At 48.4% G+C, this 24,191-nt stretch overlaps 1 protein-coding gene across 1 annotated transcript in view; it reads left to right on the top strand.

Moving 5' to 3' along the window:
* The window catches only part of LOC144173175 (neprilysin-1-like), a 33,772-nt gene extending 10,349 nt beyond the window's left edge, over positions 1-23,423 (top strand). The window contains exons 8-17 of the mRNA XM_077701685.1: positions 1,542-1,663; positions 9,352-9,580; positions 10,323-10,499; positions 13,398-13,498; positions 13,583-13,641; positions 16,260-16,311; positions 16,445-16,512; positions 17,568-17,851; positions 21,966-22,039; positions 23,277-23,423. Coding sequence (XP_077557811.1) covers positions 1,542-1,663; positions 9,352-9,580; positions 10,323-10,499; positions 13,398-13,498; positions 13,583-13,641; positions 16,260-16,311; positions 16,445-16,512; positions 17,568-17,851; positions 21,966-22,039; positions 23,277-23,376 — 1,266 coding nt within the window. The 3' untranslated portion in view covers positions 23,377-23,423. The remainder of the gene's footprint in view (positions 1-1,541; positions 1,664-9,351; positions 9,581-10,322; positions 10,500-13,397; positions 13,499-13,582; positions 13,642-16,259; positions 16,312-16,444; positions 16,513-17,567; positions 17,852-21,965; positions 22,040-23,276) is intronic.
* Positions 23,424-24,191: the final 768 nt, after the last annotated feature.

Consider the following 24,191-nt stretch of genomic DNA (forward strand, 5'->3'; position numbering starts at 1 on the left):
TTCTTGTCAGGGACTAAAATATGATCATTCATGGTGAAAACGCATAAAAGACAAAGACAGAGAAGGAAAAAACACAAACACGGCGCTGACTCGCAGTTGAAGATTTTAATGAAGAAAAGCATCCATACATATAGTGTAGATCACGGAAAAGACAACTAAGAAAAGAGGTAGAACCAGTTAGAACTGACTACTACGCTAAGAGACAGACACAGCGGTCATGCGCGATCCAGATATGCAAGCTCTTTTAGAAAGGGAGAGAGATGGACAACTGATACATTTTTCATGTTGCTTGGCCATTGCATGCAGCTCTGTCTTCGTCTTTTATGCGTTGTTTTCACCATGAACATTCACCAACTTTCCCAGTTCGCCGCATTCATAAGAAATGACGATTTTTAATACTATTTTGCTACTTTGTGCTCTTCAAATCCATGGTCCTAATACAGTATCAACAATGTACCGCATTGTGAAACTCGTTCTCGGGGTCCTGAACATAACGTCGTTGTCTTTTAGTCACTGTATACAGACAGGAAACCACTACACCATGTTTGTCTTATCTGCATTCATGTGCTTTCATGAAAATGGTATGCTGGCGATAGTAAGTAATAATAATCAGCTAAATAGGTTAAAAATAGTTCATTCGTTACTGCTAGATAGCCACACACATTTCTGCGCATATGCAAGGAGCGCGAAATTACTCTCGCAAATATACCATGAAAATACATTCTCTTTAAGTATCGCGTGTAGAGGTGCCCTAAATTTTTTTTTCACTTTTGAAAATTTAGAAAATCTTGTGGGACTTAAAAACAAGGTAGTGTCTATTATCACGGCCACCGCGAGAATTACCGTCAGAAATTTCACACTGCAGTCGCCTCTCATTGGCTAAGCACGCTACCCGGAGATTCTATAAGATAAATATTCTCTACGAAGCCATGTTTGCAGTTGCCCCCTGTAACGTTGTAGTAAAGTATTTAGTTTTAAACGAGAAGGCCCAGGTTCGAGTCCGACATTGCGATGTTTAGCTTTCGGAATTTTTCGGTCATCGTGATTTTGTTAATGCTTTTGCTTACTCTGGTTTTTACTTTATCAAGAGATCGACGCACAGGACTTCTAGAGTTGGTTGAATTACGTTTCATATAGGTTGTGTTCTGTGTCGTTGGGCTGGGTTGGATTAGGTTTGTTTCAGTTGGGCTGGATTTGGGTAGGATACGACGCGTTCGGTTATGTTACGCTAGGTTCGGGGAGGTTATGTTATGTTAGGTTACCTTTGGGCGTAATATTATTCAGAAAATTTTCGGCCAGCCAGATTTTATGTAAACTGCCGTGAGAATTTTTCGGAGGAAATTCTCACGGTTGCCGTGAGATTAGAAGCAGCCTAAAAACAATTTTGATACAAATGGGATCCCCCGTTCATGTCATTCACTCCTACTCAACAAGCGAACATTATTGCGATTGCTTCCCCTTGAGCATAGCCTAGTAAAGCTGACACCCGAGCAGACATCTAATACTGCATGTTTTTTTGCCTGCGTGCTGTTGCGACGCAGTGGAACATCTACATGTACCTGAGCAACGTGCTTGGCGAGAACATGTCTCCCGAAGACGAAGTGGCACTGCGTTCCGAGAGATACTTCTCGCGCTTCCTCAAAGCCCTCAAGACGACCGAATGGCAAGTGCTTGTCCCAAATGGGGTGAGACGGGAGACACAAGGCGAACTCCATCTCGAGTTGCTTGCGTGCGCGATTTTACGGAACCGTCTGCTCATGTTAATACCCTCTTTTAGAATTCCATCCTCGCCGAAATTCTGACGCTAAAATCGATCAAAACAGCATTTCATTTTAAGTATCGTTCGAGGTTTTAATACGCGAAGGCACGCACTCTGTGTTAGTCGTCGCATCCCCCTCAATTTGGCGAGAAATTCATCTGATCTGATTGTAGGGTTTAACGCGCCGACGCAACGCAGGCGATGAGGCGCGCCGTAGTGGAGGGCTCCTGATTAATTTTGACCACCTGGGGATCTTTAACGTGCGCCGAAATCTCATACACACGGGTGTTTTTGCTTTTCGCCTCCATCAGAAAAGCGGCTGCCGCGGCCGGGAATCGAACCCGCGACCTCGTGCTCAGCAGCGCAACGCCTTAGGCGAGAAATTCAAAAGCACCGTTCCACATATATACAATAATATTATGTCCTTCTGTCTTTCGCTCACTATAGGGCACTCACACCCAGCGCGCACCACGTTCACTTTTGTCTGTCAGTGGTTGCATTGAGTGTGTCCCGATCATTACTGCAGCGCATGATTCGGGAGAGTGACCGAAGAGGTGCAGCCCCGGGGCAGGCAGCTTCGAATACGGGGAGCATGATGGAGGAGCCGGGAAAGGCTGAGCACCCCCCCCCCCCCCCCCCTCCTCCCAAGTACTCCATGCGGCAACGCTACGCACTGCGTTAGGCTCGCGTAGCCACCAAAAGCAGGCAAATTCACAAACCACTCTATTGTGCGTGTCCATCACGCACAGTAAAGAAATGAACGAACGTTGTCCCTTTCTAACTTGAGTGATGCAGCTTTTCACTCAGTTGGGCGTTACTGCACAACATCCCGGAGTTGCTTCATTTTGCCTCTAGATCAAAAGGTGCAGCCACTCTTCCATTAAAAATCTAAAAATATAAATTCAAGAAATCCGGAGGTACGGCTTCACCGTTAGCTTCGAAAAAAAAAAGGTGAAAACTACTTCAGAAACTGCTACTTCAAGGTTTTCGTTTGAAAGTCAGAATAATAATAACAACGACAAGTTGGTTACTCAATACATGTGCGGCAAACGGAAGCAGCGTCAAAAACAAAAGACACCGGGGAAGGAAAGACACCACACTTGACGTATTTTTTCCCTTTAACTGCGCATTCCTTTTACGCTGCCTCAGTATCGAAAGAATGAATTTAAGAAAGCTGTAAGTGTCGCTTCACTTTTAGCTGCAAAACAAAGGGGGGAGCTTCTCTTCCGTTCGCAATGCAGAAAAAATAATCAATTCAAGGAGGCCGGAGATTTTGCTTCACCTTTAGCTTCAAAGCAAAAGGTGAAGCTTGCTTTTCGTTCGAATGTATGTATTTATTGCACAAAAGAAAGAAAGGAAGGTCCACCAGCAGGCGTAAATTTTCTCGCCTAGGGGTGGACACCGGAACGCCTGCTGGTGTAGGGGAGGTGGGGTAGGGAGGAAAGAGTACATAGGAATAGGGGGATACGGTAGAGGGCTAACATAAATATATTACACATGGGCAAGAATAACATATATACAACGTTAGGTGACAGAAAACAAAAACAAAAAACGAAACACTAGACATATAAGTAAATATCAAAATACAGGACACGAAGGAGTAGCAAAAAGGACACCTGCACACTTACACACGCACACACACACAAATACACACACAGGAATTCTACACTAGCAGCTACACTCCACTGCGACCCGGGCAGTTACGTGAAGTTGTAGCTTAGTGCGTTGTGGAGCCCCGAGGCCCCCAGGTATGCTCCCAGGGCCTCGAGCACTTTGTACCGCTCCCTGGCACTTCCTGGGGGCCAAAGCAGTTCCTTGAGCGGCCGCACCCCTCGGAGCACGGCCAGAAGCTCCGCCCGCCCTGCCGCAAACTTGGGGCACTCGTACAGTACAGCCGGTAAAACGCTTGTCTATAACAGCGATTTCAACTTCAACCAGCTACATCCGAAAACTGCCGAAACATACTCGTTCCAAACATGTCGGAGGCAAAAGCGAAGGGCTAAGACTTCAGAATTCCGCAGTGTTTTTATTCAAATCCCGCTGAGAGTACGGCTGAGATAGGGCTGAGAGTACGAACGCTGTGTTGTAGACAAGCCTTTTACCGGCTGTACATGCGGCAGGGACTGCACGGGCGCTCGGCAGTGAGTGCAGGCGGGACTGGCCACCCGCCCCAGTCGGTGCTTCCGCTCTGCCGTCCACGCTGCCCCCACGCGGAGGCGCAGGACGGCCGAGCGCAGTCGACGAGGCAGGCGTGATGCCCGCACAGGCGGCAGACCCCCTCCGGCACGCAGCCGCGGGCCTGGATGCCTGGTACGGAGGTGTCGCTGGATGAGCAGGCGGGCGTCGTCCGCTGCCGCCTGGGCCAACATGTCCGAGGGAGGCAGCGCGTGTGCCCCGGCGGCCAGCTCGTCCGCCCGCTCGTTTCCGTCCAGGCCGATGTGGGCGGGGACCCACTGCAGAAAAACAGAAAAAAAAAGGCAGAAAAACATTTTTAAGGAAGCCGGAGATGTTGCTCCACCTTTAGCTTCGAAGCAGAGGGTGAAGCCTCTCTTTCGTTCGAAAAGAAAAAAAATCAACTATTCATCTGCCGAAACAACAATGGGAAGACACAATTTTTTCAAAATCAAGTCCAACACCAAACAAAGCAACCCAGATGCCAGCGGACCCACATCACGCCACCCCCTTACCATACACACAAGGTATTTCTTACTGGTACGTGTTTACTGCACTGCAATTGTGCGCTCTGATGCTTTACTGATGGGGGCATTACATGGCTTTTCCTAGCGTTCAACCATCGTCGTCGTTATGCATAGGGGTCCATTTTCTAAATTTGCACGTTCATGCACCATTTCTCCAAATCCAAACTGCTTCGATCATGCCGGAAGGGCGCAGTCGAACAGACGTCGGCTTCATAACGCGGGGTACCCAGGTTCGATTCCGACCACGATAAGCGTTTTAATTTTGCTTCACTTCACCCGCTATCATCGTCATCATCAGAGAAAGTTGGCTTTCCTGCAGTGCGTTTTGGATAAACTACAGACATCAGTGGGAAGGCAAAAGCTTCGCTTTAAAAAAACGCTGTGTCTAAAGGTACGTCGGACGTACCCGCAGCATTTCTTAAAGATACGTCGGACGTACCCGCAAAATTTCTTAAAGATACGTCGGACGTACCCGCAAGATTTCTTAAAGATACGTCGGACGTACCCGCAAGATTTCTTAAAGATACGTCGGACGTACCCGCAAGATTTTTTAAAGATACCTCGGACGTATCCGGAAAAACTTTTTTTAGTACGTCGGTGTATTCGGTTTCACTCGGCCCAAACATGCAGCATACGTTCAGCGTTTTCTCGCGTCGACGTCGCGTCGCCAGAAATGCATGGCGACGCGAGCTGAAACTCGAGCGACGCCGATGTCTACGCTCGCCGGATAGCGGCGTCGACGCAGCGCGAGAGAGCATCGGAAAGCGAGCGGCAGCGTCCGTCTTCGCGTGGTTTGGGGTCGTTCCTTTCAGCAGAAAACAATCAATTTCTTTTTAACTTACGGTAATCGGTTGCCTTGAGACAAATTGCAAACTATTTCTGTTCGCAAGCGCTCATCCATTTGTGGCTTGTTCGGCTTTCATCAGGGAGATCGGGGATCTGCGATAGCTTTGTGTGAGTTAAATGAGGGAGCTCTGGTTACATCGCATCCAGTATTAGCATAATGTGGCTTGTCAGCAAGATCGGTGCGTGACGAGCAAGCGTTATCAACGCCAGAATTCTGGCGCATTCCATTCCATTCGTAGCTCCCGTGGCTTGCGCAGGGGAGACCGGGGATGTGTGATAGCTTTTTTTGACTCAAATAAGGGAGCTGTGGTTACATCGCTTGTAGCACTAGCATTATTGTCCTCGGCTCCAAGAGCGGTGCGCAAGAAGCAAGCGTTACCACTGCTCAAATCTCTCAAATACGACCAAAAGAAAGCACACCCGACACTATTTGTGGGCAGCCTCAATTGGTACATCGAATTCTTCACACCTCCTCGTCTGCTCCCGTGGTCGAGCGGTTGAGAGCCGGGCTTCTGTTTGGAAAGTCCATGGTTCGAATCCTAGCAAAAAGTTTTTTTTTTTTTTTTTTTTTTTTTGCGGCGAGGGTTTGATCAGTCTTTTTTTTTTTACAGGGTACAGACAGGGTGCCAGAGTACCCTGCCTTTCAACCTACAAATGACGTTCGACGGTAACCTCACTATCAAGGCAGAGTTGAAATTTGTTTTGCTTACAACTTGAATTCATGAACGTGCAGTCAGTACGCAACATGAAGGTTAAATCAAGTAGCAACTAAAGCAGTTGTGCGAGGTGCGTCTTCGTTTATCATTCTATCTTATTTTGTTCTGATTTGACCGTGATGGCTCGAGATACATTTCGCAGCATTTCAATATTTGCCCGCCAACATACTTAGCAATAAATAAAGACGCCAAGGGATTTTTTTTTTTTTGCTAAAGCTAAAGTCTTGACAATTGCAGTTCAAGAAGCGATAATAACTGCTCATAAACGACTTCAACAGGATGGCATACGTGTCCAGCAACGCCCGCCGACGCAGCGACTGGCGCGCGACCTCGCCGGTCTCCTGCGGGCCCGCGCGTTGACGTCGAACGACGCCGACGCTCGCGCGACGCGTGATTTCGCGTCCAATGTGGTTAGGGCTTTAAACAGAAACATATGAGGGGGAAAAAAGGAAAGATACTCGTGTCGCACATGATTTTGTTTCCCTCTTGCGAGAACCCGTAGTGGTCCGCATTCGATCTCTGACCTCAGCGAAGGCTCTAACCGCCCCTTCAAGGTCCAACTAGAGAACACGAGGAAAAAAATACATTCTGCGTCAGGTTAGGCATCGTTAGATTCTTGGCTTATACATGGTGTTGCAACGATAACTGGAACACTTTAAAAATTTTTCCTGAGCGATCCGCCGCTCTGTTCACGCTCAAACTTCACACAAAGGTCGCATTTTGTGGTCTATTTTGTTTGACACCGGGAACAACAACGGTACTTACCTGTTTATTCTGAAAATAAATAAAAACGATTTTCGCCTATGGGAAAATGGCGGCGATTTGGACGTGCGAGCCCGAAAACCGGGTTTTCTGATCGTCTGTTAGCTCATTTCTAGGTGCATTTTGTGATCGTCTGCTGCACCATTTGGCTCCGTACGTGAATCCCAAACGTGCGTTTCACTCTGCAGGTGGTTCCGTCGTTCCAACATCAACTTGCGCTGGCTCGCACGTTCAAATCAGCGGCCATTTTCCCATAGGCGAAAATCGTTTTTATTTATTTTCAGAATAAACAGGTAAGTACCGTTGTTGTTCCCGGTGTCAAACAAAATAGACCACAAAATGAGACCTTTGTGTGAAGTTTGAGCGCGAACAGAGCGGCGGATCGCCCAGGAAAATTTTTTAAAGTGTTCCAGTTATCGTTGCAACACCCTGTATACATCAAACGCGTGACGGTTTTGCCGTCGATGGTTCGAGATAACCACGATAGTTTCGAGCAACGCCGCTTTCGAGCCACTCTGGGCCCTGTACGTCCGACGTATCTTTAAGAAATCTTGCGGGTACGTCCGACGTATCTTTAAGAAATTTTGCGGGTACGTCCGACGTATCTTTAAGAAATATTGCGGGTACGTCCGACGTATCTTTAAGAAATTTTGCGGGTACGTCCGACGTACCTTTAGACACAGCGTTAAAAAAATTCAAGGAAGCCGGAGATGTTGCTTCACCTTCAGCTTCAAAGCAATGGGTGAAGCTTCTCTTTCGATTGAAAGCCAGAAAAACATTTCACGGAAGCAGCTGTTTCACTGGGTTGTATGCAGGTGAGCCCCCAGTTGGGCTTAATAATATCCCCAGTGCACTTCCTTTCCTTTTCACCTGAATCACCTAGCAGTAGTAGTAGGAAGCAGATGTCGCTTCACCCGTAGCTTCAAAGCGCAGGTTGAAGCTTCATGCTCCTAAAAAAACCAGAGAAATAAATTCAAGGAGAAAAGGAGGTCGGTGCCGTTGCCTCACTTATATCTCAAAAATCAAACAGTAAAATTTGTTGTTGCGCTGTACGTTGGATAAGTGTTTTCATTGTGCAATTGGTAATGCGTGAATCACCCACTTGTTTTTTTTTTTTTGTAACGTACGCTGAACGGTACCGTTTTCTGTTTTATAACAAATTTTATTCACGCGTCATTCGAATGCGCTCTGGAACATTCTCGGACCACAAGCGTGCGAGCACATTCAAGATACTGGTAAAAAAGCATCATTACCCGTTATTTTTTCGTGTGGTTATTAGCGTAATGACGCTATTTGGTTAAAACACAGCAATTGCGCCGTGAAGGTAGGGCATTTTGCGCATTACCAATTCAGTAATAAATATTGAGTCGATCTTTCCGGCACAATAAATCATAACGATGATGCTCTTGAGCCATTTAATATTATTAGAATAAATAAAAACAATACAAAAATATGTTTGCACTTTTTGAAAGATAACAGAAAAAGAATGCGTGCAGTATCAGCCACCTAGCAGTATTCCCCGATTCCCATGGTACTTTTTTGCAGAAACCCGGTTTTTTTCCAACTGAGCAGTACTTTCGAGAAGATGTTCATAACCATTTGTATACACTTTAACCCTTTCGGCCCTGATTTTTTTTATTTCAAGCAAAGCAGTGTTTTCTGTGTTTTCCTAAATTTTAAGGCCCCATATACCCACAAACAAAAAATAGAGCTGGAAGTAAAAGTAATAACAGATTTATCAATGAGGCAATTAAGATATCTGGCAATTAAAACTTTTATGTAAAGCAACAACATCACTTTTCCACATTTTCCTAATCCTTACGACTACATGAACCTACAAAAAAAATCAGTTTTGTAGTGCACGTGTTATAGATTTACAAGCTTGGGAATAAAGCTGAGACAGCCATTTTTTTTTTCAGCCTCAGTGTCGTAATTTCGACCTCACTGGAGCTTTTTTTTTTTTTGTAGCGAGTATCTCCACTAAAATGAAACAACAGTGATATCTATCGCAATAGGCATCATTTAAGGACAATTCCCAAAAAACTAGCAGTTTTGTTTTCGTGCTAAGTGAACGCTCACAGTGCAGTGCAGACTTTATATGAACAAACTTCCCCTCCCCTTTTCCCCGTGCCCCACACCAGGGCCTATTGGCCTCCTCCTGTAATAAAGTCATCCATTCCATTCCATTCCTTCTCTATGCGCTAGAGGAACTTTTAGGTGATGGCGTCAATTGACATCACCAGGGCCGAAGAGTTAATAACGTCCGTTAGGGGTAAGGCTATGTTCAGACTACCGACGTAACAGTCATATGGTGCGCTATGAACGTAAAAATACCGTGCTTCACGCAGTTCAGTGGGCTGAGACGTGAAATGACGTCATTATTTAAAGATATTACGCCTGTTGCAACAATAGTCTGAACCCGGCCTAACGCTCGTACACTTAGCAACATTGGCATCTTACTGAATTCACCCACGGACATTCCCGACCACTGAAATGCTACCTATAGAGAATTTTTCACCGGCCGTACCCTGGCCGAGAGGCTGACTAGCGGCACGCTTGGCATGTGCAGGGGCACAGTGAACAACTTCATCGTGTTCCGGCTGGTGCAGTTTCTGAGCCCGCTGCTGATGCCCAAGGAATCCAAGATCCTGCAGTTTATGTACAAGTACACTCACGCGCTGAGGCCGCCGCCCTCCAAGCGCACTCGCTGCCTCGACATCATGGAGCCCTACTTCAAGCCGCTCCTGCTCACCGCGGCTAAGATCACCTTCAAGGACACCGAGTCCAAGCGCGCGGAGGTGCGTCTTTAGCGGTTATAACCCACTCGTTCACTTGCACTCTCTCTCTCTCTCTCTCTCTCTCTCTCTCTCTCTCTCTCTCTCTCTCTCTCTGTTTCCCTCACTTACTCAAATTGGATGTCTCGAAAAACAAACACTGAAAGAAGGGAACTCCGAAAAAATTGTGGTTGATTCCTTTGTCATAGCAATCGGGAAAACACGAAAGTGAAATGTGCAGCGAAATCTGCAGCTGAGCATAATTTGCGGGTCGGCGACTGTCTTGTGGCTGTGCTTGGCGAGGGACGTACTGCTGGCGGGTCGCTTCGGCAAAGCTGTACTGGAGTCATTTCCGTGACGGATATGACGTCAGTGAAATCTTGGTGTATCCCGGCACAAAATACTTTCGTGTTAAAATATAAAACCCGAAAACTAACAACCCGAAGTACAACGTACTCTTTAGTACTACGAAAGTGTTAAAATATACAACCCGAAAACGAACAACCCAAAGTACAACGTACTCTTTAGTACTACGAAAGTGTTACAATATAAAACCCGAAAACGAACAACCCAAAGTACAACGTACTCTTTAGTACTAAAGGTTGCTTCCCCGCAAGAAGACGCTGCGTGTAGGGGTGCACCCTTTACAGGCCGCTTGCTTCGTTGCACTGGCGTCACGTCCGTTAATAGATATGACGTAAGTGAAATCTTCGCGAATTCCGGACTAAAACTTTTTCGTGTTAAAAGTTGCTGCTATCATTCGCAGGCCAGCCGTGCCATCGCCAACTTGAAGGAGTCGTTCAAGCGCATGTCCATCAACTCCTTCTACCCACACACGGAGCAAAGCACACTCAACAACAAGCTTCGGCGCATGCGTATCTACTACTTCTACCCCTACGAGACCAAGGAGTACCAGTACATGAAGCAGTGGTACCGTTCTTGGGTAAGCAACCCTGTGCTCACTGCCTCGTTGGGCTGCCAGTGCATGCATCGTTTCGGTTGGTTTGCTGAGATGGCGTATACTTGCATATAGAGCAGATCTACATCACCAATTCACTCAAATTAATCTGTCTTAAATAAACAAAAAACTGTCGCGGAGCTGTTGGGCCTTCTACGTATTGTTACAAGGTCGAGGGCGTACGAGCACGGACCTCCATCACATCGAGGAAGCGTGGTTGGCGAGCGGCTTGCACGGGAGTTGCATCCGTCCCGACGCCGAAAAGTCAAGGCCAAACCAAACTTAACTTCTTCAACCTATGACGAGTGGAGAAAAGCAATGGTACAAGAAGCAGCACACTGACAACTCGAACGAGCAGAGAAACGTTCTTTACTGAGCCCGCAGCCGCACTGGCTCTTGTCGAAAGATAAAGCCTATTTATTGGCTCCAATGCAACGGACTTTCGTTCGAAGCAGTATCAAACACACACACAAGCAAAAGCAATTTCGTAAAGCAGAAGATGCGATGATTCAGACAACACCGCGAACAGCCGCCCCGGCAAGCCCGTGCATTCGCCAGAGGGTTCTGACCGGACCTCATTATCGGTGTTGCATGAGCGCTGCAGCATGTACTGACTTGCACGGTTCAAAAGCCCTAAAGCGAGTCGCGTGGCGCCACGCCGACAGACACACCACAGTCTATTCGAAACAGCATGCAATGTAAAAATACCCCCGTAGTGCAGAACAAATTTCTCCTCTCCGGATAAACGGAAGCTATTTTTTACGGCTTGACTGTTGTGTGCATCATTGTCTGTTATTGTCGCCGTCGTTTTAGTTGTTGGTAGCGGTGGTTTGTTTTCAATACACCTATTCTGTCTCTCCTCACGTTCCATGTAAGCCGATTTTCGGCGGTGACTCAGAAGAGTCCGCATCATGTGCTTTCACTTAAAACGACGCTCAGATTGTCAGTGAGAAATTCAAAAACGGTGTAATTCTGTAAACGATGTTCGCAGTGAAGTTCAACTAGAGCCTTATATGCCGGGCACAGCATCCCGAAAAGCCCTCTCGGCTGGATTCTTGGAGAGGTCACTGTATGCCTTCAGCGGCGCCTGATTCATGTGAATGTACACACATAAAAGTCATCAATTCCGGGCATTTCGCATTCAGTAGTGTTCTTTTTTTTGTTATTTATATATGCTTCAACGTCATATGTGACACGGAACAGATGCTTCCTGTCCACTCCGGTTCCGTTTAAAGGGACCCTGCAACACTCTTTTCAACTTTTTCTTTGAAATCTCAAATGCTTACAGAGCGTAGTCACCCAACACACCCGGTACTTAAATTAGGGGGTCGCAAAGTACCTCTGCCAAAAATTACTGCTCTATGCCCATCAGAAAGCTTCGAAACTCGCCCAAAAGATTTTTCTGTCTTTCCCTGTCTTGGCGTTCTTCGACGGCTCGAATTACGTCACTAAGGCCATGTAGCGGCTGTTGGCCGGTTTTCCTTCAGTTGCAGCAATGAACGCTTTTCGATAGCAACTTTTAAAAAAAGAAACAAAAACAAAGCAGAAACGGCAGGTGTATCTGGTGCAACGAGCAAATCACGCAGTACCGCTCTGCGCTGGCGATAACTACAGCTTTCACAGTGGTTCCAGACGCGAAGGAAAGAGTGAAAGCGCTTATCGAAAGTGTTGCAGGGTCCCTTTCACAAAATTCTGCTCCGGTGTAGTGGTGCGTATAGCATTGTACGCTCGAACGCGAACGGCCAGATACAGTATTCCAATGAACTCTGCAAAGAGACTAAGCGAAAAATTATATAGGAGTAAAATTCGAAACAGCTTTGGGTTAACTACATTTTCTATTTAAAAGCAGACACACAGCCCTGGTATACAACGTGTTGGGACATGTTAACAAAAAGTGTTGTTACAAAAAGCGATGTTTGAGACGATAAGAAGACGACCAGAAGGAAGAAGGGACAAGCGACTGCCTCACGAGGGGCGAGACTCGTGCTAGCTTCTTCCTCGACCGAATCGCCCGCTCGAAAGTCTTAATAAACCGGTGCTAGTTTTACCGCGTCTGCCTCCTGGTTTTCAACAAGTGTAAACTGCAGTTACTATATGACAACTACACAAAGAGCAAGATACTAGAACAGGAGCAGACTGTGCTTTGTGTCGTGTTCTCTCTGCAGTTGTCAGTAGCTCGCGCAGTTTACGCCTTCTTTAAGCTATGTGAACTCCCCCAGGCTTGCAATTACATTTTTCATTCTTTAGAGATCTCCGTGGGCCTATACACAGCAGAATACCAGCACCTAAAATTATCTATTTATCGAAAGCCTATGGCGCGTTTCTCCGCTTCGAAAACAGCGTAATCAGCCAAGTAAAAAGAGCATGCCCTCTCGGACGGAAGGTTGTACTATAACAGCGTACATGGAAAGATTTAGGTGAAGAAAGAGTTCGTGTAATCGCTGGCGTATGTGAGAAAGTCATCACAGGCTATTCTCGGGGGCGCACGTTACCCAAACAACTTTTAAAACGCAGCAACTAAAACATTCTTAAACTGTGAGCACAGCTGCAGGACCTTTGCCACTGCAAAAATTTTCGCAACACTGCAAGCCGCAAAGCGCGTGTATACCTTATGCAAAAGCATCGGGCAATTGTCCTCGATGCTGACCCTCGAAATTTATCAATATAAGGCATGTGTAAAATATAAAGAAAACTGAATTGGCTTCGCTACGTTAAGCCAATTCTGCAATCTACGTTTATAGATTCCAGATATGCAGGTAGCCTAATTGCTTGAAAATCCCGTTATATCATTGGCAATGTTTAGTCCTAAGCGCTCTGAAAAAGTGTGCATTTATTCTATTGGCCTACTCCTTTAAAGTGCATGTTTTTTTTTCCGCAACACAGAAAAAGTTGCAGTACAAGTACGGTCAAATCGTGAAGAGTTTCCGGAACGCGGGCTTTGAGTTCGCCAAGTCCCAGGCACACAAGACAATCCAGGACTTCGAGTAAGAAATTTTTTGTCCCAACGGCACATTAAAACTGCCCATTCGCACGACCTGCACTATTCTGCTTTCGCTTTCTTCGCATAGGTGGAAGGGATCCGTGTTCCAGCAGGACCCGTACTACGACGCTGACAACAACGCCCTGTGTAAGACCCATTCTTACTCCCGAAGAGCCCAGAGTTTTGTTCGGGCTCCATTTATCTTTGGTATCACCGCGGTCGTCTGGATGACTGCTTAGCAACCATTAATTGACTAACAGTGTTGGTGTTGACTGAGCCAGCGCTGAGTCTCTCAGTGGCTCGTTTTAAAAGCCTTTAGGGACAAGCGCTGGAAGAAAAGGCAAGAGAAAATAAGTCCATGCTGGACGTGTGTGATCCCTGTGTCGGTGTTGTGGCGCTCAGCAAATTAGCGCTGCCTTGCTATTGACTCGATTGGGCCAGAGTTTACACATGTAATGCCGTTCCATATGCAGCTGCATTTCATCTCGTCGTCTTAGCGACTAAACTACGCCCACACGTGGAGTCGGATAGACATTCGCTGGTTTTGATTCAGCGTTTGAGGAGGGGGAGGGCGCTTTTTGGAGGCGACACATGATACAAGAGTGAGGGGCGGCAGAGTAAGTCCGAGGTACTGCTATACAGGCCCAGGGAAGGTCCCCGCACTGAAAAGAGAAGCGACCGCGAGGAAATCTCCGTCTACACCAAAGACGGTACCGTCATACCCAGAGACACAGATATCCGTATTCTGGGAATGCTTATTAACGAGCACGGAGGCAACGGGAAAACAGTGACACGGGTCGTCGGCAAGGCGGCCAACGCCATCAGACTAATGAGAAGAGTGTCGAACAGACGGAGGGGACATCGCGAGGAGAACCTCACGAGGCTCGTGCACTCTTTCGTCCTCAGCCACATCACATACGTGGCCGCCTTCCACAAATGGAAGAGGGACGAAACGAACAAGCTCAACGTAGTCATCCGAAGGGCATACAAGACGGCTATCGGAGTTCCCGAATCCACCAGCATGGAGAGGTTGTACACTCTGGGCATCCACAACACCCTCGACGAAATCGCCGAGGCTCAGAGGATTGCCCAGCTGGAGAGGTTTTCCATGGCCAAGCCCGGTAGGAGAATCCTGGAGAAGCTTGGAATACGATATCACGAACAAGGAGCCAAGACGCCCGTCCCGGACGAGATCAGGAGCAAAATTCGCGTGGACACTATCCCGCGCAACGTGCACCCCGAATACAATGAAGGCAGACGCAAGGCGAGGGCCAAGGAGCTGGCGGACCTGCACGCCGGCGACGCGGGCGCCCGTTACGTGGATGCTGCCGAATATGCGAGCAGAAGAGGATTCGCCGTGGTTGTCATCGATGCTGGGGGCAGCACGGCGAGCAGTACATCCGAAGAGGCCGAAGAGGTGGCCATCGCACTGGCCATCAAAGACCCGGGCTGCCGCACTGTCCTCAGCGATTCGCGGCAGGCAATCGGAACTTTGCCCGAGGCGGGGTCTCTGCTGCTGCGACGAAGATTTTAAACGAGATACCGAGACACCGGGAAAGGGCAAGAATAAAGTGGTTTCCGGCACACGCAGGGGAAGTGTCGGACACCAACGCCAACCATAACGAAACCGCACACGCCCGCGCGCGCGAACTAACGGACCGCGCCGGGTCAAGTGGTGATCACTTGTGGTTCAGTACAAGAGACCGAATGACCAGCTTCAACGAGATAATCAAGGCCTATCGGCTCGCCAGACGCACGCTCCCGCCGCCCTGTAAAGGGCTGAGCAGGGAGCAGGCAGTCATATATAGGCAGCTCCAAACACGAACGGCCATGAGCCCGGCTTTCATGCACAATATTTTCCCGGAGGCACACCCCGACGGTACGTGCAGGGTGTGTCGCAACGCCCCCGCGACTCTTGAGCACATCGTCTGGGACTGTCTGAACTTCCCAGAAGATTCATCAGGAAGACTTCCGCCCGCCTTTGAAGAGGCTAAGCGATCTGGCAACCAAGACCTCCAACTCGAGGCCGTCCAGCGGGTCATCGTGGCGTTGGCCAGGCAGGAGACTTCGCAGCCCGGTAACGGGCGGGGGGCCTCTAACCCTGGTGGCGACAGCGAGGACGACACTGGCCAAGTCTGAAGTCTTAACTTGGACTTAACCGCAGGCACGATAAATGTTTTTCCAATCCAATCCAATCCTCATCCTTCGAAAGACGCTCCTCTCCGTTTTCTTTCTGCCGACGCACGGCCGGGCTAGAGCGGCGGCGTCCGCCGCTCTAGCCCGACCGTGGCCGACGCTGCTGCGTTCGGGACGCCGTCCCCGAGAATCCCAGGCAACGGCTGGCAGAATCTCTGCTTTCACACTTTGTAGAACCACGTGCGTGAATTCCGGTGACGTCGCATGGGCAATGGTTGTGGGTGTCATTTACTGCTTTGATTTCCAACCACCTTCACAGCGTGGATTGGAGCCAATATTTTTTTTCTTGTTGGTGTTAGGACTGTTCATGGCGCATCTATAGGTCCGAATGCTATTTTAGGTATCTAACACCAGCTATAAACTCGCACTCTAAGTTTGTCGCTAAATTGAAGGCGTCATTGCTTATTTTAACTAGCGAGTAGAGAATTCGAGCCGTGTTCTGCTCTAAACGGTCATATGCGGTACGATAAATTTTGCTCCCTTTACTACGACCACGTTGCTACGACCACGACCTTTCGTCATTACCGCAGCTATTTATATGTTCTCGGTTCTACTCCCTCTCTTTTCAGACATTCCTGCGAGCTTGTTCGAGCCGCCGTTGTATTACGGAGACTCGTTCCTGTAAGTTCAAATGACGCTTCCATGCAGTTTTTGTGCTAACAGTGGTAGTTGTTGTGTGTGGCCATTATGCACCAATGACGCACGTGAAAAGGCAGTCAAGCGGTCTTGATCGTTTTTTTCACGCGACACACAGACCGTTCTCGATACCCATGTACGGTTGGCGAATCGGCGTGAAGATGTTCCAGGCCATTGACTATCGGGGTAAGAAACTTTCACTAAATCCCACTACAGGCTAATGGGATACGAAAAAATGCCAAGTCAGTTAGTGTATACACACCATTGCAAGTAACTTTACTGGTTGGCACGCGGTGCAGATTAGTGAAATCACAAGCGCTATAATGCGCTTCACAGGGTTTGCGCTCACAACTTTTGCGATGACAAAAAAGAAAACCTAGTAGGATAGCCGAAGTGACATTGGAACAGTTCGCTCAACACTAGGGCTATGGGATGCATAGCCACATGTCAAGCTCTTGTCCGCGTATTATGGAAGGCTTAAAGATCTTGCGAGTCGCAGAAGTTCCTAATGAACTTCCGTTCCATCAACAAATCTACATTTCTAAACGAATGATTCTCGCTATCTAAATCTATCTTTCGTCCGGGGTCTCTCTGATAAAGATTGGCTGAACCTTGGGGGCGCTCAAAAAACCTTCTTCGATCTGCGCAAAAAAGTTCATTTGAGTGGTGTTGAATTCCGCCTCATATAACACAGTTCTTCCGTAAATTAAGCGTATGGTCGTATTTCCCCCCCTCCATATTAAACTTCCACTCGCGGGAACATGAATGGTTCACGTGATGACCTGCAGGCTAGAGAGAAGAAAGGGCTGAATGGTAATGGTCTGATAAGTGTCGCATTATGGCCGCCATAGGAGCAGACGTAGTTGGCTTCACCCAACGGGACCAACCGCTTCCGCTCACTCACTAGCCAGAGTCACTGTTAATTATTGATAGTGACCCTCGCTAGTCAGTGAGTGGAAGCGGCTTGTCCGGTTGGGTAAAATCAAGACAGACTGATCACTTTCCGTCGCGAAACGACACCAGCGAGGAATGCTGTACTGGATGGGAGCACTCTGTATTGATTTCTACCCAAGCGGCCAAACCGCTTCCGCTCACTAGCCAGCATCACTAGCAATAATTAACAGTGACTCTGGCTAGTCAGTGAGCGGAAGCAGTTCGACCGATTGCGTGAAATCAACTATCACTTCTCCCATGGCCGCCATGATACGACACTATTGAGACCATTACCGGGCTGTTCGCAGGGCGCACCATCACGGACAGCGCGCAGTACCGCAACTGGTGGGGCGAGACGCTGATGGCGCGCTACAACGAGGTGGAGAAGTGCTTCCGCCACGCGCATGGCTCGCTCAAGCTGGCCGACGACTCGGAGCTGTACGACCACATCGCCGACAGCGCCGTGGTCATCGTGCTCTTCCGAGAGTACAAGCGCGTCGTCCATTCGCGCGTCGGGCCCGACAAGGACATCCGGCTGCGGGACATCAAGCACTTCTCCGGCGACAATCTCTTCTTCCTGTCGCTGGCGCACGTGAGCCGCTTTCTCCCCATCTACCCAGATGCTGGGCCCCTCTTACTAATGGACGCGTTTTGTTTACTAATGGACGCGTTTTGTTGCAACACGTCCACGGACGGGGACTTTGGAAGGGGGGCTAGCTGGCGTTCAATTGCTCGCATTGCTGGCGCACGGCCGGACTGGAGCAGCGGCGAGCGCGCACTTTCATACGGCCTGCGGAACCAAGAAGGAACCAATACAGCAGATTCTTTACAGTGGGGGCGCTTCGAACCAACCCTCTGCCCTTCCAACCCGCCTTTCTGTTAGTCGACGCATCGCTTCTGGCCGAGCGCTGTTTTTGACAGTGCGCTTCGCGGCCGGCGGGCCGCTCAGCCCGACCGGAGCGTGAATAGCAGAATCACGTTTAGCTAAGCGATAACCCTATCTACCTCGACGGGAAATCATTCGCGTCACTGGTCGTGCCCTGTGCGTGTGCAAATCAAGACATCATCCGAAAGGAAAAATAAAAAAATAAGAAATGATATTTCAGTAACGGAAAGTGCCGTGTTTATTTGCCTGTCTCACCATTTTCATATAATACAGTCGCTGATAAGATATGAAGACCTCGCATATTTTTCGTCATGCGCCCCGCGTTGAAATGTTTCTTTCAAATGTTTGATTCGGCGCTTCCGAATGATAATGTTAGGCTGTTTGACCCTAATAGACCGAAAATTCAGAAGGGGGTAAGGAATCAACTATTTTAAGAACGCCCATGTAAATTAACACTGGCAGGTATCACCTGTAGCCACGGCAGGGCTAGGGCAGCGGCAAATCCGCGCGCACCGCTCCTGCCGCTCCTCTACCCCGCCCGTGCTGTGGGTCAACTGGAGAGGGTTGGTCCGAAGCGCCACGAACTAGCGGCGGTGAAAGGTGGGAACTATACCCGAAGCGCAGGCCGTATGAAACTGAGCGCCCGCCGCACCTCCAGCCCGGCCGTGGCTGGCGCTATTCGCCGCGAGCTCGACATGTAGGTGGCGACAGCGTCGCGCTGCTAGTGTGGATGCTCCGCTGAGCGGCCCGTAAGAATGCACACTGTGGGCGCGCTTCGTGCATCGCAATACCTTATTGGTGATGGCTCGAGGACAGAGCAAAAAGACGAGGCGGTAAGGAGTAGCCTGCCTTGGTGGCCTTGGGGATGATCCACAGGTGGAAAACTCGGTAGAAGGGTGCGACTGGACAATTTCGGGCCAAATAATTGATTCCGATAGGAACGGGGTTAGGTTAGAAATGGCAAAATAGGTTAGCGATAAGCTAACCACGGACGGAAGAAGTCAAGTGCGTCGTTTTTTTTTTTTTTGTCGGCCGCGCGTGCTCTTATTAAAGGTTGGTGGTGTGTGTGCGTGTATGTGGGGGGAGGGGGGGAAGGGGGGAAGGGGGGTTCGTAGTATGTTAGTGGTGTGGGCTTCACTCGCCTTTCTTCTTAAGTCTTTTCGTCTCTGATAAGCTTAGTTCCAGCAATGTATTCAATTATGAGAGAAACTTTGCCATTTCGCCCAGGCGAGGGCACGCGGAATCAAATACTCAAAGCAGCTACGCGTTGAGGCAATAGATTAAGCATTGAATAATCACCAGTGGCAGCATATTTATAGCAACTGCAAGACGAAGGAATCTTACAAGCGCTTCCACCGTTCCTGTCTCGCGCTACCCGAATCCGTTCTTTGCCCCCAAATTTTCTAATCGCACCTCTCCGCCGAGTTTCCCTACACCTCACTACGTCCCTCGGTAACCATTCTGTTTTTCCCGAGTTGCCCACCTGCTGACAGTTGTCCGTTTGTTTCACATGCACCACCCCAATGGCTTCCCTTCTTCATCTTAATTTATGCCAGGATATCTTTACACCACTCCAAATCAATGACGCTTGTTCCCCATCCCTTAACTTCCCTCTTAACTATTTTACCTTGCGTGATCTGTTGGATTCGCTCCAAAGCCACGGGTGTTTTGGTTAGCAGAAACGCCTATGGACGTTAGCTGTCGAGGTTCTCGGAATTATTAAATATAAGAGCCCCCTTTTGTTTTCTTTGTGGCTCAACTTCTGCTTCTGGCGGGAGAAGTTTTCTTAGGCGTGATATTTCACATGTGCAGCCTGTTTTGTTTGTGGCGTGTGCCTCAGTCAACTAAAAATGAACATTCAGGAACTACTTTAGCGTATGGGGTGGTTCCAACTTTTTTTTAGTAAAGCCGACTTATTCACTGCGACAACACCTACATGAGGGTCTTTTTCTCCCGAAGAGAATCGTGCCAAAAAAATTATTGATTATAAGGTTTAACGCGCCGACGCTGCACAGGCGACGAGGCGCGCCGTAGTGGAGGGCTCCGGATTAATTCTCGAACACGCGGGCTCGTGCAAAAAAGAGGGCGAAAAAGGCTACGAGCTGTGCAAAGCTCTAAGTGTATTGATGAGCATGTTTCGCGGGACTCAACGCGTCACGTAAGAACAGGAACGAAAATGTCTCAGGTTTAGTATCTAAGCCTAGTTATCACGAGCGAAAAATGAAGCGCACGCACAGGCGGCCCAGCCAGCGCGCCATCCATGGCGAGGCCGAGCGATCAGGCGCCGGCGAAGCCACCATTAATTCCTGGCCTTACCACTAGGTACCGCAGCGGCTAGGCTTCGAGCGAGCGTATCTGTGGCGTCACGTCAGCCTGCCACACTTGCGCTCCGACGGCTCAAGGTCAATGCGACGCTATGCATGCCCTTGCGAGATATGACCCAGTAGAGCGCTTTCGCTCTAAAATGAGCAGAAAGGCGTGATATAAACAGCACTTCCATGGCAATCATTTTGCTCCAGTGTATGTATCGGGCTTAGGCCAAGTTGTGACCCCGGATCCAAACCATGAGGCAGAGATAATTAGAAGGATAAGAATGGGGTGGAGTGCATGCGATAGGCATTCTCAGATAATGAATGGCAGCCTACCATTGTCCCTGAAGAAGAAAGTGCATGACAGCTGCATCTTACCGGTACTCACCTACAGGGAAGAAACTTAATTGGAGGCTGACTAAGAGGGTTCAACTTAAATTGAGGACGACTCAGAGAGCAATGGAACGGAAGATGATAGGTGTAACATAAATGGACAAGAAGAGGGCGGAGTGGGTCAGGGAACAAACGCGTGTTAAAGGGACCCAGGAAAGTCTTCTGTAAAAGTTACAAAAGGCCTGTATTGTCGCGTAGCACCAATATAGCGATGCAATGCCGTTGGAATTATTGATCTACATTCAGTATTAGCTGCGCCAGAAGCAATTAAATGCACCTCTCCCCACTTGCCGATCGACTCCTCCTCCCTCTCTGCTTCCTTCAAAGCAGCTGGAAACACTGGGAATAGCCATGTGACTTCGCGACGCGCGACTTTCGTTCTGCGCTAGCTACATTCCTGCGCCTAGGCACGCGCCAATCGCTGCGGACCCGCCTTTGCCGCCTTTGCCTCGGGATCGCGCAGGAAGGAGGGAGAGCAGCCGGAAGCCAATAACAGTGACGCCCCCGGCGGCCGACCTCGCCGGCGATTGGGCGAATCAGGGGGCGCCTTCGCCGTTGCGTCAGCCGCGATCACCGTTGCGTCAGCCGCGGTCGGCTCGCTCAGGCGTCGCGCTCATCGGCTGAAAAAGGCGATCTTCAAAAATTGTTTACAAATTATCCGTACAACGTATGGGGCTCACACTTGGCTCAAAAATCCCCCGTTATGTGTTCTACCACCTGAATGCATTTGATTGCCACCTTCACAAAGCTTTTCGGGGTCCCTTTAAGGACATATTAGTTGAAATTAAGAAGAAGAAGAAATGAACGTGGGCAGGGCATGTAATGCGAGGGCAAGACAACCGTTGGTCATCAAGGGTAACAGAGTGGATCCCTGAAGGAGGCAAGCGTGGCAGGGGGCGGCAGAAAGTTAGATGGGCAGATGAGATCAAGAAGTTTGCGGTGATAAATTGGTCGCAATTAGCACAGGACCGGGGTAATTGGAGATTAATGGGAGAGGCCTTTGCCCTGCAGTGGGCGTAGATTGTCTGATGGTGATGATGTATCGGGTGCAAGGTGCGTTTTGAGTTCGTGTTGCAGGAATTGAACACTCAGCGCCATCCACGTGTGTTAATTTCCAGGGTGTCTGCACGAGAATCTTCACCGATGCGGCACAAGTAGAGAAGAAAGGAGGGAAACGAATCGCACAAGACAGGTCAGGCTCGTGTTCAGTTCTACAAAACCGCAAAGTTCCTCTAGTGGCCTTTCATGAGCGACGCATGAAATTCTTTTCGTTGAAAAAATATTTGTTTAAAGAAGACATTCCGTGCAGCAAAAATAGTTTCACTTGAGTGGCAAGCACGAAAATAGACCGGTAAAAAGCGCAAAGGCTCATGGGTACGTCGTCTGCTACCATCACTTCCGGTTCGAGATTTCTCCTTCCCTCCCGTATGCCGGCGGCTTTCACGCGCGCGTGTGCGTGTTATTTATTTTTCACGGAGTGCGTACCTTTCAGATAAGCCCCTAATAGGATTGTTGTTATTCATGGGATGCGCGATGCATAGGCGTTTTTTTTTTTTTCTTTTTCGGTGGAAACAGATAAGCAACACGCGCCCAAGTGCGTGAAAGCCGCCGACGTACGGGAGCGAAGGAGAGCTCTGGAACCGGGAGTGGAGGGGCTCCGCGGGAGCAGACAATGCACCCATGAGGCTTTGCGCTTTTTACCGGTCACCTATTCGTGTGCCAATATTTTAGATTGGGAGGGACCCGGGCCCTCGAACTGCAGATGTTAACCATTCGGTGCTTAAACATTTTCTGCTGCCACATTTTTTCTGTATAAACTATTACTATTTTTAGCGCGAAGCCTAAACTTGATAACTATCAACACACAATGTCGGGTACTGCATAGGCGTGCATGCAGCACTTGTTTGAAGCCAGCTGTTATAGGACGGTCACAGGTCGATGCGGTCTTCATTACCTATCAGCCTTGTGATCTGAAACGTCTTACAGCTTAAACTTCTATTATCGGAAGCAAGAAACGGGTGTGTACATTTCGCATAAAAAACAATATCATTTATTTTTTTAAGTTTTCATTAGGATAGTTGTATGGGAATATGCACGATGATCCTTATTAGCTTTTGCGGACGCAATTAAATGTCGCAGCAGTAACAGCGGCACCTTATCCCACGGTTTTTTTTTTTAATTTTTGTTTTCCCCCTCCGGTCGTCACTCTTTAGAGAAAGGTTAGAAGGTTTGTGAAGGAGTGATACTGAAAAAGTGGCTCACTTGCTTCGTTACACAACGTTACTCTCCAGACCACAGCAGTTTCGGCATTGTCACATAACTGGCAGAACGTTTTTTATATATATTTGCAGAGCCTTTTATTGTAGTTGCTCGCTACCCACACATTAGATAAGTAATAACTTTTGTCGATGTTGTTGTTCTGAGCGCAGGCTGAACATGGCGCTGACGCATTGGCCCAAGTTCAAGAGCCTCTACGAGTGTTCTTCGAGTGCACACATGGTTCCACAACGAAGGTGCATGTTCTGGTAGTGGGCTGCCCAGCTCAGCTGTACACAGAATATAATTTGTTCCCTCCCACTGGCACTGTGTCCTTGTTTGTCTTCTACCAGCCGCGACGGCTCAATGCCCCGGGCAACTTCACCTTCACCACTTGTGCCGAGTACATCTGTTTCGTTTTCCGGAAAAAAAAAAATGTGCGCTGTTCTATTTAGAACACTTCCCCTTACTTTAACATTTTGATTAAATACGCAATCAGCGAGAATAAAACATTTAGCTTTTCAATAAACAAGTAATGCCGGACTGATTTAACACCTTCACACAAAGCTGAGAAATGTGTAGAAATTTCACAAAAGATTCCGAGAGCGCCCTAACAGCCACAGGCTGTTAGGGCGCTCTCAAGAGCGCAAAGAAAACTGCAGGTACATTTCAGGCAAAATCTGTATATAACCGGCAGCTTTCATTTAGTTGGAAACGCTCGTTGGGTTGGTTTTTACTATAGTAAGCGAAAAAAGCAGCCGTGCAAGAAAAAATGGCACGTTCGAAATGACGCAGAAAGGCTCCAGCCGCGCCAGAATCAAACACTGGAGGGATAGGCGGCACATAAAACGCTCCACCAAGGAGCTTTTTGCCTCTCTGGAGGCTCACATCAAGCCACACCGATTCCTTCGCCGTTTCGAGCTCCTCCCACCGAATGCAATGCAGCGATTTGTCTACAGCCACCAGAACACTCCACCTGTTTGCTTCAAAGCAGCAGAATTTTTGTTAGCACGGAATACTATGTAAGTTGGAGGGAAGTACTGAGCAGAGGAAATGTCGCAAAGCCAAGTTTTGGATTTAACAATGAT

This window comes from Haemaphysalis longicornis, unplaced genomic scaffold (genome assembly GCF_048455015.1).
Source record: "Haemaphysalis longicornis isolate Haplotype H1 unplaced genomic scaffold, Haemaphysalis longicornis Haplotype H1 scaffold_3, whole genome shotgun sequence".
Taxonomy (NCBI): domain Eukaryota; kingdom Metazoa; phylum Arthropoda; class Arachnida; order Ixodida; family Ixodidae; genus Haemaphysalis; species Haemaphysalis longicornis.